Below are 13159 nucleotides of genomic sequence, written 5' to 3' on the forward strand. Positions count from 1 at the left end.
TCTGAGAATACTAAATTTCCCCTGTTTGAAATTAATTTCACCTAGGGAACAATTAAAAATTTTTTTGATAGAAGTACTTCTAATAACTCCTGAAAAAGTACCTACTTTTTCAAAAGTTTATTATGTTCCTGACAAAGGAAACAGGAAAGGTGCTAGATTGTCTGATGTAAATATAGATGCAGAGTTAACAGTGTTTCTTGAAGCACCCACTGAAGAGCAAATTGAATTTAGGGGGACATTGCTAGTATCTTTTGTTAATGAGATCGATAGGGATCTAGTCTTAAGAACATTCCTTCGTAATCGTAATAAAACATACTTAGGACAAAAAGTCTGGATTTATCCCGATGTCACAAGGGACACTCAGATTAGAAGGAAAAAGTTTGTGGATATGATGCAAGAAGCTAAGTCCATGGGGATCCAATTGGCTATTAGATACCCTTGTAAGAGCATGTTCACTTACAAGGATAATAAGTATATTTTTTATGATCCTAATTATTTAAGGACATTTATAGACAACTGTAAAAGAGAGGTCAATATTACCTAACCATTGAGGATATTAGTAGATAGATACTGCATATTTCTTTATTTGTCTATCAAAATTGATTTCTTAATTGATTAATGCTCCAAAAGACTCCTGAGAATATATATTACTTTATAGATAATGACTTACAGAAAAAGATGTTTATATTAAAATTGATACTTTGGTAGATATATGCCTTTGAATGTAATGTTATAAACTTCTTGTCTGTTGTAAAGGAAAAAGTGAATAAATAAAGAATTTAAAAAAAAAAAGTTTACGTGCATGTAAGATATCAGTCCTTATCCAAAATCAAATGTGCAATGGATAGCTCAAACTACAATGCCTAAATCAAAAAGAGCTCCAACACAAATTCAAAAAACACCACTCTCCACAATTAGGAAAAGTGTTTCAAAATGAGTATCAGCAAGCCTGACACATGGGACTCGACCACTGTCTGTCTCCATCAGTCTTCTCAATCATATACCCAGAAGACAATGCAGAAACAGTGCTGTAATCATCTGGGAAATGTTTTTTTGTTATTTTATATAACACAATTAAAAGCTGATGAAATATCAGCTGATGTCTGGTGGATTGTAGGATTTGTTAGAGTTGGATGAAGAACTGCACGATGCTGGACTTTTAAGGATATATAACTGATTTGTCAGCTTTTAATTGCATTATATATGTAACCAGTCCCCCTGTTTGGTGCTTTATCCGTCACTAAGGGGTGGTATGGGTCCAGGTTCAGTCCAGACAGGGAGGAAGAAAAATCTTCCAGGGCCCTGGCATTTCTATCCACTCTTTACCCTCAATGCTCACACTGGAGGTAGAGAACTTCCAACAGGTGCCAAACAGTCCAGACAAGGAGCAATGAAAGCAATAACAGCAACAAGGGTATATAAATGGATTCAAATCAATGTCCAGCCATATGGATCAACTACTAAAAGGGTAGGAAAATCAGGAAAAAATACTCTCTGGAATCCAAGAATGGTGTTCAAATGTAGCCCTATCCCCGGGTGTGGACTGCACTCCAATGGGGCCATAATTGAATTTCTAAGTTCTTTGGGGCAGGAACCCAGGCTAGCTCTCCAACCTCCCTTCCTTCCCAAGCTGCAGGCTTTTTTGACTGGGGGATGAAAGGAGTCCTCTTGGTTCCCAGGCAGGGTGACTTACTCTCCCTCTGAAATTCCCTGTCTTAGCATCCAAATAGGGGCGGATTTTCAGACTCCGCGAATAGGCCTACTTTTGTTTGCGCTCCAGGCACAAACAAAAGTACGCTGGATTTTAGTAGATACGCGCGGAGCCGCACGTATCTGCTAAAAACCTGGATCAGCGCGCGCAAGGCTATCGATTTTGTATAGCCGGCGCGCGCCGAGCCGCACAGCCTACCCCCGTTCCCTCCAAGGCCGCTCCGAAATCGGAGCGGCCTTGGAGGGAATCCTCTAACGCCCTCCCCTCACCTTCCCCTCCCTTCCTCTACCTAACCCACCCGCCCGGCCCTGTCTACACCCCCCCCTTACCTTTCTCTGGGGATTTACGCCTCCCGGAGGGAGAAGTAAATCCCCGCGCGCGAGCGGGCCTCCTGCGCGCCGGGCCGCAACCTGGGGGTGGGTACGGAGGGCGCGGCCACGCCCCCGGACCGCCCCGGGCCGTAGCCACGCCCCCGTACCCGCCCCCAAAACGCTGCCGACACGCCCCCGAAACGCCGCAACGACCGGGCCCGCCTCCGACACGCCCCCCCTCGGAGAACCCCGGGACTTACGCGAGTCCCGGGGCTCTGCGCGCGCCGGTAGGCCTATGTAAAATAGGCTCACCGGCGCGCAGGGCCCTGCTCGCCTAAATCCGCCCGGTTTTGGGCGGATTTAGACGAGCAGGGCTCTGAAAATCCGCCCCATAATTCTTTACTGTTGCAAATAGTTGAAAAATGGCACAATACTGGTCCACAGCATCATAAATATGTTCTTTACAGGTTTTTCCTTAATTTGTGCAGAAATGTCTGATGCCACAGCCAGGGGAACTTCTACCCTCCAGAACTTGGAATTCATTGCCAGAGGATGTGGTTATGACACATAGAGTAACTGGGTTTAAAAAAGATTTGGATACATTCCTTGAGCAGAAATCCATAAACTTCTATTAATCAATAATAATTAGTAGCTTGGGATCTATTCATTTAGGGGTAGATTTTCAAAGGGATACGCGCAAATCCCCCGAAAACCTACCCCTGCGCGCGCCAAGCCTATTTTGCATAGGCTCGGTGACGCACGTATGTCCTGGGGCCTTAAAAAATGGGCGGTCCAGGGGCGTGGCCGGGGCAAGGCGGCGGTTCGGGGGTGGGCCAGAATCCTCCTGCACAGCAGCCTGTGCCGGGGGGCGAGCTGGTGCTGCAAGTTACGCCTGCACAACGAAATAAGGTAGGGGTGATTTAGATAGGGCTGGGGGGTGGGTTAGATAGGGGAAGGGAGGGAAAGGTGGGGGGACCAAAAAAAAAGTTCCCTCCAAGGCCGCTCCGATTTCGGAGCGGCCTTGGAGGGAACGGGGAAAACCATCGGGCCTCCCCTAGGGCTCGGCGCCCTCAAGGTGCACAAGTGTGCACCCCCGTGCACGCACTGACCCCGGATGTTATAACATGTGCGCGGCAGCGCTCACATGTTACAAAATCGGGCGAAGATTTGTTGCGCAAACAAATATACACTCGCGCATATTTTTTAAGATCTGGCCCTTAATGTTTGGGTACTTGTCAGTGTTATGTTTATGCAAGAATGTGAACCCCCTGGGCTGAGATGAGAGGTGTCTCCGCCCACAGGGAGGAGCCCTGTGAGCCTCACCGTCAGCAGGCGCAGTCTCAGTGGCGTGGGACACAAGCTAGAAGTAGAAACTTTATTATGAAGGAAGGAAAAGTAATGTCCACAGAATTGGAGATGTAGTAGTACAATCCTGAGCTGTAGGAATTACCCAGAGTGAGACCACAGCTGAAAAGATCCGGTAGTGACCCATGGAGTGGGGTACGCCGGGGATCCCCTCTGACGAGTGAAGGCACCTCAGGAATACAGATCCAGTAGTGGCCCACGAAGCGAGGTATGCCAAGGATGTCTTTAAAGTAGATGTTCAAGAACTGGTAGAGATGCCGGAACGCAGAAGTGATTCCTGTAGCTGGTGTGTAGATATTCTGTAGTGCAGGAAAGCTGAATGGCTTCTTCTGAAGACATGTAGTGGCCCGAGGGTTGGGGTACACCACGTGGAATCCACAATACAGTTCGTGTAATAGAAGTCAGTAGAGATACTTACAGTAGATGGTTCCTGGAGAGAGAGAGAGACCTGAGAAGCAGATCTAGTAGTAGTCAGGCAGGGAGGCCCTCCAAGGAGCGAATAGCCGGGAACGCAGGGGAGCCCCCCAAGGAGCGGGTACTCAGAGCGCCCAGATACCAAGACCAAGTCAGGAACAGGAAGTCCTTGAATGTGGAGGATTCAGCAAGACAGAACTCCTTGCTAACTCAAGGAAGGCAAGGGCTGGTCAGATTAAATACACTAGCGGGTTGATGTCATCGGGAGGAGATGCCCCCAAGGTTCCTGCCATGACGTGTTCAAAGGAGGCCCTTGCGCATGCCCCTAGGTAATTCCGGGTCCAAGATGGCAGTTGGCAGCGCCCACTCTGTCCTGGGAGCGCCAGAGAGGTTGGAGGGGACTGGTAGAGACCTTTATTCCTCCCAAACTTGATGGAGCAGGGAAAAAAAGAGGTGAGCATGATAGGTCGCAGCCGTCTGCGACCAACAGGCGTAACAGTCAGGTACTTGTGTCTTGGATTGGCCACTGTTGGACACAAGATGCTGGGCTTGATAGACCCTTGGTCTTACCCAGTATGGCATATCTTATGGTCTTATGTTCTTAGTGTTGTCCTTCAGATGGGCAGAACACCCCTTCTAGATGTCCAGGATACTAAGCTGCTGCACAGAGAGTTAAAATCCTCTCTCTCCCCAGGATTTACTGAAGCACCGGATGGGTAGCTCCACAGATGTAGGCTTTGCCTTTACTCACTGTTAGATGATTCAAACCTTCTTTGTTCTTGATGGGTTTGTGGCATATTTGTGGACTCTTGGTCGAAGTGGAGATGACTCCTCCCATGGGGAGGGGCTCCGTGGGGAACCACAATGTTTGGCTAGGCTCTAGTAAGCAGACACTGAGGAAAGAAAGCTTTATTATACTGCTGTAGGTAAAGTTGAATCTTGCTCAAGGAACAGCCAGTACTGTAGTCCAGAGATATCACAGTAAACTCAGACAGTCTCTGTAGTATATGGTCTCACCCAGATGTAGCAAAGGTCCGGTACTGTTCCACAGCGTGGGATAAGCCGAGAACCTGAAGAGTGGAATAGGAAGAGCTGGAGTGTAGAGATACTCACAGAGCGGCAGTGCTGATAACTTCCTTAGGTTGCAGGATGTACAGAAGGACACGTGGTCCGAGGTGTAGGATACCCTGGATAGAATAGGCCCTCGAGGAGCGAGTACCTAGGAGCGCTGAGGGTTCCTGAAAGAAAGCAGACAGGACCCCCGAGGAGTGAGTGTCCTTAAGGTTAGGTAGCTGAACCCCAAAGGGCAGGTAGAAGCGAGAGGCTCCCGAGGAGCGGGTACCCAGAGCTTCTTGTAGGAGCGAGCTACCCCGGAGGGTAGTGAGGAATCCAAGAGAGCAGCTTAGAAGCAGTCAGAATAGAAAAACCAAAGTCCTTGCTAACTTGTTGTAATGGAGCGGAGCTGAGGTTTAACTACCCAGAGGTACTGACGTCATGAGGTGGGGACGCTCCCGAGTTTCCTGCCACGACGTATACAAAAACGTAGGTAGCGTGCGCACGTGCCCTAGGAGGCCTCAGGAAGAAGCATGGCTGACAGGGATGCCCATGCCATCTCGGAGATGCCAAGGGTTTCGGCAACCAGCCGCGGAGGCAGCCTTCCTTCCAAGGGAGGAGGAAAAGGGTAGAAGAGAGGTGAGGCAGAGCGGTCACAGCTGTCTGCAACTGACGGACGCAACAGTTCTTGTTCTTTCCTTTCAATCCCTGATGGGAGGAATCCCTTGGAGCAGGATTCTCAATGTTCCCAGCAGGATGGAAGGAGTCAGAACTTCCAACCTAGATCTTGAAATTAGGCTTACAAAACTGAAGATAATTCAAGGGTGGCTCACAACAGGACACTGGCATCCCCTTCCTCACTGAGGCAATGGGAGATAGGTCTTCCCTAACCTGCCCAGACCAAAACCCAGGGTTCCCAGTGCCCTGAGACCAGGAGCTGAAAAGGCTTCAGTGAAGCCACACAACTCAAAAAGGGTAAAAGGCCAACAAATGCACTCTGAGGGCTCTCCCACCAGACAGGTTGTGAACTAGCTGGGCAGAAACCCACCTGACCTTGGCCAGGACCACCAAACAGGGCTTGCTTGGCTAAAACTGGCAGGGTCTGTAAAGTAACAAAAGCTTAACTCCTCTCTGCTTCCTGTACTTAGTACTAACTCAAAGGAATTACTCCCAAGCTGTAGGGCATGGTTATATACTGTTACAAATGGGCAGCTATTTCAGACCCCCAGAAGGAGGGGCTGTATTTGAATGGATCCCCCCATTATCCAATCTACTCTAGCTAATTGACACTGCACTAACCCAGGGCTTACTGATAACCCAAGAAGTACCCAAGTTACACAAATAAAATAGTCTTTACTGTAACTTAAAAAGGACAATCCAGGCCACAATACCAACAATCAAGAATAGCATAAAAGTATAATAGCAATGAAAATTATTGTCAATTTATCCATCCTAGATCCTACTTCCCTTCTCACTTCTTTTGCACCATTATCTATGAAAAAAAGACTGTACCCCTTGCAATGTGGGAAAACTGAAATGGGGGTTCCAGTATAAAGTCAATCTCCAAATAGAAGAAAATTTCCAAGCACAAAAATTGCAGGACTACTGTCCCCACATACAAAAACATCCAACTTCCATTGGTACAAGTTTTAACTTTTCTTCAAACGAAAAACTGTATCACACTGTCTCCATGGGTATAGCCCTTTGAGTCCTTTCAGGAAAAAGTACCAAAATATTCTTACCCTTGCTTCTTCAGGTTGCTCAGGCAACCAGATCCTTGCCCCAATCCTTTGGGATACCAGGAGTATGCCCTTCTCTTCAAACTGATCAAGTCAAAGTCCAAAATATCTTTTATCTAAAAGTCCTTCAATATCAAAACGCAAAAGTAATGAGCAAAGGCACCTCCAAAAGGTACTCAACTATTGTCCTTTGAGACCCATCTCCTCTCTCCTCCTTATAGATCCTGAGGGGATCCACACTTCTGTAAGACAGTGGAAATCCTGATGGGATCACTTACTCTCCTTTCCACTACTACCTTCAATCCAACGCTTCCTTAAGATTTTGGGGACATCTCTTATCTCCAGCTCTCTACCCTCTCTCAGCTCCTCCTTCTCACCGAAGTTCTAAGCATGCTCCTGGGAAATATATACCCCAGATGCCATACCCACCAGAACTTGGAGTTTTCCTACTGCTACTAAATATTCAAATGTTAGTGATGGCTTGGATCGCCGTCACATATAAAATAACAAAAAACTATTGTTCTCAGATGATTACAACACTGTTTTTGCATTAACTTGTGGATATATGATCAAGAAGACTGATAGAGACACAGACAGTGGTCGAGCCTCAAGTGTCAGATTTGCTGATACCCATTTTGAAACAGTTTTCCTAATTGTGGAGGATGGTGGTTTTTGAATTTGTGTTAGAGCTCTTTTTGATTTAGTGTCTTTGTCCAAGTCATTTTTTAAATTTTCTTCTTCTCCACCATTTGGAGTAGATGAGGATTAAGATCCCATACTTAATTGAATACCCAGTGCCTCCCCGCCATGCCCCCCCCCCCAAATGTCTTACCTCCAAGCTTTGTCATAGTCAAAACAGTGGCCAAAACTGAGTAGGTTATTGCCCAAATGACCAACATCCTCAGTGCTGCTAGGCTTTCTGGACAGTATCCAGTCACCACCAACATGATTGGTTTCTGTGGAGTTGTAGCCTGCTGGTACTAACCCAGTCACCTCATGTTCTGCAATGTTGTTAAGTCATCCTTCCATTTCCTATCCTTTATTTTATACTTATCACATCACTTCTGCCTCTGTGCTAGATAGAGGGAGTGAAGGGTAGGTTGTTTGCAATATTGCAAACATCCTAAAGTGAACACTCTAACCCACTCCTCAAAAATTTCTCAAGGAGCTCTATGACTGTAAATGACTAATTACAACCTGCAGAGACTTCCAATCTTGCTAGAAGCTTCCAATCTTGCTGTGGCTATTTACTTACTCTTTTGGAGAGGTTTCTTATCACGGAAACCTTTCCAATTTAGTGTCCTATGTATCATGAAGTTTCTTCATAGACCCAAAACTGGAAAAATGCTTTAAAACATATGGCCTTTCAACTATTTAAATGAAAAGTTTTCATGAGAAGGAAAACTTTTCAATTTATGAAGAGAAAATTTGCAAACCAAGAACTTTACTTTTTTGCACATCCCCAGCCATTTCCCCCTTTATTTTTTACTTCCAGCATCAAAAGGCAGAATTACTTTTATCATCAAGCTCAAAATGATTTATTTTCTTCATTTGCTAGGCATCAACTTCAACATTTCCCATGATGTCTTCAAAACTATGGCATCTTGCTGTGGAGTTTTGTCATTAAAAGTCTAAAGTCAGTGATTAGAAGAGCTTCTGCAATTACAGACCGCTGTGCTAGTTCATGCCTGAGTCTGGCTTATATCATAGATCAGCTGAGTTGGTTTCGAAACATACTAACATTATGCATTCATTCCGTAGCTTGTACCTGCACATTGAGAAAAATTCCCATAGTACACTACTTTTCATTTCCCTAATTTGAGCAGTACTATTTTTTTACCTCATAGATCCATCTGCTATAACTAGTAACAGTAGTTCCTACAGTCAAGTCTTGGCGTCCCTTTTCTTATTCTTCAAACATTTTGTATTGCTTTGATTTTTAATTTTCGGGACAGAATAAAAGATGGCACTATATATTAAGTCTATATGCTCTTTTTTAAAATTATTCTTCTCCTAGCACACCAACAGACTTTTATGCTAGATTCAGACTTGCCTAGTATTAAGGTGGTATCAGTGCAGGCTTACCATAATGATCAGCACGCATCTGAAAGAACAATGATCACAGTGGCTATGAAGGATAAACTATAAACTGTTTTAACATTGATTTATCTAAGATATGAAAACTTAGACATATAAAGGCATATCCTCTAATGATTTGATCTGTTCTCATTTCTCTTGATAATATAGAACTTGGAACATTATAACTGAGGTACTAAAAGAACAAGGAAAATACCTCCTTTTTTAACATTTCTGGGAGTCAAAGGCTAAATACCAACAATTATCTCAGAAACACTATGAACATAGAAATAGTGAAGAAAAGTCTGCCCAGTCCCAAACCCAGGGCATTTCTAAGTGAGGATTTATTTGTGAGGTAGTAGAGGAAGTCTTATATTGCAGGTTTTCATGTATACCTGTACTATGGAGAAACTGAGCTACTACCTTTGCCATTAGTTTAATCTCAAATATGCATATTAACTGTCAAACTTCAAAAGCATAACTACCTACTATATTGACCATTCTTTAGTTAGAAAACTCTCATCACATTTTTGTCCTCTGATTGATATGCCAATTAAGAATCATTGGGGCTTGATAGAATATAGATAGACACCTAGAAGAAAGGATGTTAATTAAGTTTGGATAATTAATGTTCCACCACTTTTAATTGCACCTTTTAAGATCTCCAACAGCGTCTGCCTGAAGTACTCCCATCGCAGAGTGTCCTCAAGTGGAGCAGGGTCACTTTGAGCAAATCCATTTTCTGTGATGTAAATGATGGGGTCATTACAGGTATCCTAGAAACAAGTCATCAGAAGCTACTTTCACTGCATAGGTAAAAGCAAACCAACCCCCCGCCTCCCCATCCAAAACCACACAAAATGAGGCATATACCTATTATTGCCTCCAAACTACAACCCCCCTCTCAGCAATGTTCCTTCTAATTTTTAAAAGGCTATGCATGCAAAAATTTTCTTTTGTGCGACCTTTTATAAACTGAGGTCAAATTTGAGTGCTATGTGCCAATATAAAGGGGAAAATAGGTAAATCTACAGCTCTAGCGCTAAGCTTTCTAAAGGGTTTGATAAAATGAGGAAGATAGAAAAAACTGAAAGATGCAGCTACAAATGTTAAGTGTACAACAAGCATGGACATTGTTTAAAAATGATGTCTTAGAAGTGCAGTTCAAATGTATTCCCATTAAGAAAGGTAGAAGGAAGACCAAACTGCCAGCTTGGCTAAACTGTGAAGTGAAAGAGGCTATTTTATCCCAAAAAAAACTTCTTTCAAAAACTGGAAGAAGGATCCATCTGAAGAAAATAGGAGAAAGCATAAGCATTGGCAAGTTAAATGTAAACACTGATAAGACAGGTTACAAGAGAAATTGAAAAAAAGCTGGCTGAAGAGGCAAAAACTCATAATAAAAACATTTTAAAACATATGCAAAGCAGGAAGCCTGCGAGGGAGTCTGTTGAACCATTAGATGATTGAGAGGTTAAAAAGGCACTTAGGAAAGATAAGGCCATCACAGAAAGACTAAATGAATTCTTTGGTTTGGTGTTTATTAAATGAAGATGTTGGGGAAATGCCTATTCCAGAGATGGTTTTCAAGAACATAAGAAATTGCCACGCTTGGTCAGACCAAGGGTCCATCAAGCCCAGCATCCTGTTTCCAACAGAGGTCAAACCAGGCCACAAGAACCTGGCAAGTATCCAAACACCTAGAAGATCCCATGCTACTGATGCGATTAAAAGCAGTGCCTATTCCCTAAGTCAACTTGATTAATAGCAGTTAATGGACTTCTCCTCCAAGAACTTATCCAAACCTTTTTTGAACCCAGCTACACTAACTGCAATAACCACATCCTCTGGCAACAAATTACAGAGCTTAATTGGGCGTTGAGTGAAAAAGATAAACTGAACCAAATTATGATGAACCTGAAATATTTAGTAGACCAGATTGACAAACTGAAGAGTGGCAAATCACCCAGACCAGATGAAATAGCCACCAGGGTTCTGAAAGAACTAAAAAATGAAATTTCACGTCTATTACTAGTAATTTGTAATCTATCATTGAAATCGTCCATTGTATCTGAAGACTGGAAGAAGGCCAATGTAACCCTGATATTTAAAAAGGGCTCCAGGGGTGATCCGGGAAACTATAGACCAGTGATCTTGACTTCAGTGCTGGAAACAATCATGGAAACTATTCTAAAGAACAAAATCACATAACACATCAATAGACATGATTTAATGGGACACAGCCAGCATGGATTTACCCAAGGGAAGTCTTGCCTCACTAATCTGCTACATTTTTTTATAGTGGTTAATAAAGATGTGGATAAAGGTGATCTAGTAGATGCAGTGCATTTGGATTTTCAAAAGTTATTTGACAAAGTTCACCATGAGAGGCTTCTATGAAAATTAAAAAGTCATCGGATAGGAGGCAATGTACTTTTATGGACTGCAAAAGACAGGAAACAGGTAGTAGGATTAAATGGTCGTTTTCTCAGTGGAGAAAGGTAAGCAGTGGAGTGCCTCAGGGATCTATATTTGGACTGGTACTTTTTGATATTTTTATAAATGATCTGGAAAGTGGAATGATGAGTGAGGTGATCAAATTTGCAGATGACACAAAATTATTCACAGTAGTTAAATCACAAACAGATAGTCATAAATTGCAGAAAGACCTTGTCAGATTGGAAGACTGGACATCCAAATGGCAGATGAAATTTAATGTGGACAAGCTCAAGGTGATGAATATAGGGAAAAATAACCCATGCTGTAGTTACACAATATTAGGTTTCATGTTAGGAGTTACTATCCAGGAAAAAAGATCTAGGTATCATAGTGGACAATGCATTGAAATTGTTGGCTCAGTGTGCTGCGGCAGTCAAAAAAGCAAACAGAATGTAAGGAATTATAAGGAAGGGAATGGTAAATAAAATGGACACTGTCATAATGCTTCTGTATCGCTTCATGTAGAGACCACACCTTAAGTTCTGTATGTAATTCTGGTCACAACATCTCAAAAAAGGTATAGATGCACTGGAGAAGCTACCAAAATGATAAAGGGGATGGAACAGCTCCCCTATGAGACTAAAGAGGTTAGGGCTGTTCAGCTTGGAGAAGAGACGGCTGAGGGGGGATATGATAGAGGTGTTTAAAATCATGATAGGTCTAGAATGGGTAAATGTGAATTGGTTATTTACTCTTTCGGATTATAGAAGGACTAAGGGGCACTCCATGAAGTTAGCAAGTAGCACATTTAAAACTAATTGGAGAAAATTCTTTTTCACTCAATGAACAATTAAACTCTGGAATTTGTTGCCAGGGGATGTGATTAGTACAGTTAGTGTAGCTGGGTTTAAAACAGGTTTTGATAAGTTCTTGGAGGAGAAGTCCATTACCTGCTATTAATCAAGTTGACTTAGAAAATAGGGATGTGCATTCGTTTGCAACGAAATAGGAAATAAAGACAATATTTCCTATTTCATTGCATTTCGGGGGGCTGACAAAACGATAGGAAAACCCACGAAATTTCATGTGGTTTTCTTATCGTTTTTTGGGGGGGAGAAAGGGCACATTTAAAAAAAAACCCAAACCCACCCCAACCCTTCAAATGTAGTTAATTGCAACCCCCAACCCTCCTGACTCCCCAAGACTTGCCCGCCCCCCGCCCCCCAAGACTTGCCGAAGGTCCCTGGTGGTCCAGCGAGGTCCCGGGAGCAATCTCCCCCTCCCGGGCCATCGGCTGCCACTAATCAAAATGGCGCCAGTGGCTCTTTGCCCTTACCCTGTGACAGGGGCTACCGGTGCTATTGGTCAGCCCCTGTCACATGGTAGGAGCAATGGATGGCTCGCACCATTTTTTAAGATGGCGCCAGCCATCCCCTGCTCCTACCAGGTGACAGAGGCTGGCCAATGGCACCGATCGCCACTGTCACATGGTAAGGGCAAAGGCCATCGGCGCCATTTTGATTACTGGCAGCCGATGGCCCGAGAGCAGGAGATTGCTCCCGGGACCCCCCGCTGGACCACCAGGGACTTTCGGCAAGTTTTGTGGGGATCGTGAGGGTTGTAATTAATTAAATTTGAAGGGTTGGGGTAGGTTTGGGTTTTTTGTTTCGGGGCAGCCAAAAAAAAAAATCGGCCTGAACCACGGAAAAACGAAATTTCCCGTGGCGGGCCAATAACGAAGGCCGAACCAAAAGGTTTAGCCGAATCACATCTCTATTAGAAAATAACCACTGCTATTACTAGCTTCAGTGGCATGGGATATACTTAGTTTTGGGTTCTTGAGCCTGGAGTGGCCACTGTTGGAAACAGGATGCTGGGCTTGATGGACTCTTGGTCTGACCCAGTATGGCAATTTCTTATGTTCTTATGTACATAGAAGGATGACCTTAATGATAATGGGGGTGGAATGGACCCGTATGAGGAAAGGCTAAAGAGGTTAGAGCTGTTCAGTTTAGAGACGATACGGCTGAGGGAGGATATGATTGAGGTCT

The 13159-nt window shown here is 43.9% G+C and overlaps 1 protein-coding gene across 9 annotated transcripts in view; it reads right to left on the bottom strand.

The window, feature by feature from the left end:
- Nucleotides 1-13159, bottom strand: part of LCTL (lactase like) — a 241435-nt gene that overhangs the window by 117678 nt on the left and 110598 nt on the right. For 8 of the 9 annotated variants that reach the window (XM_029590227.1, XM_029590210.1, XM_029590244.1 and 5 more), the window contains one exon: nucleotides 9322-9445. In XM_029590227.1, coding sequence (XP_029446087.1) covers nucleotides 9322-9445 — 124 coding nt within the window. The remainder of the gene's footprint in view (nucleotides 1-9321; nucleotides 9446-13159) is intronic. The other variant, XM_029590271.1, reaches the window with a different exon arrangement.

This window comes from Rhinatrema bivittatum, chromosome 1, assembly GCF_901001135.1.
Source record: "Rhinatrema bivittatum chromosome 1, aRhiBiv1.1, whole genome shotgun sequence".
NCBI classification, from domain to species: domain Eukaryota; kingdom Metazoa; phylum Chordata; class Amphibia; order Gymnophiona; family Rhinatrematidae; genus Rhinatrema; species Rhinatrema bivittatum.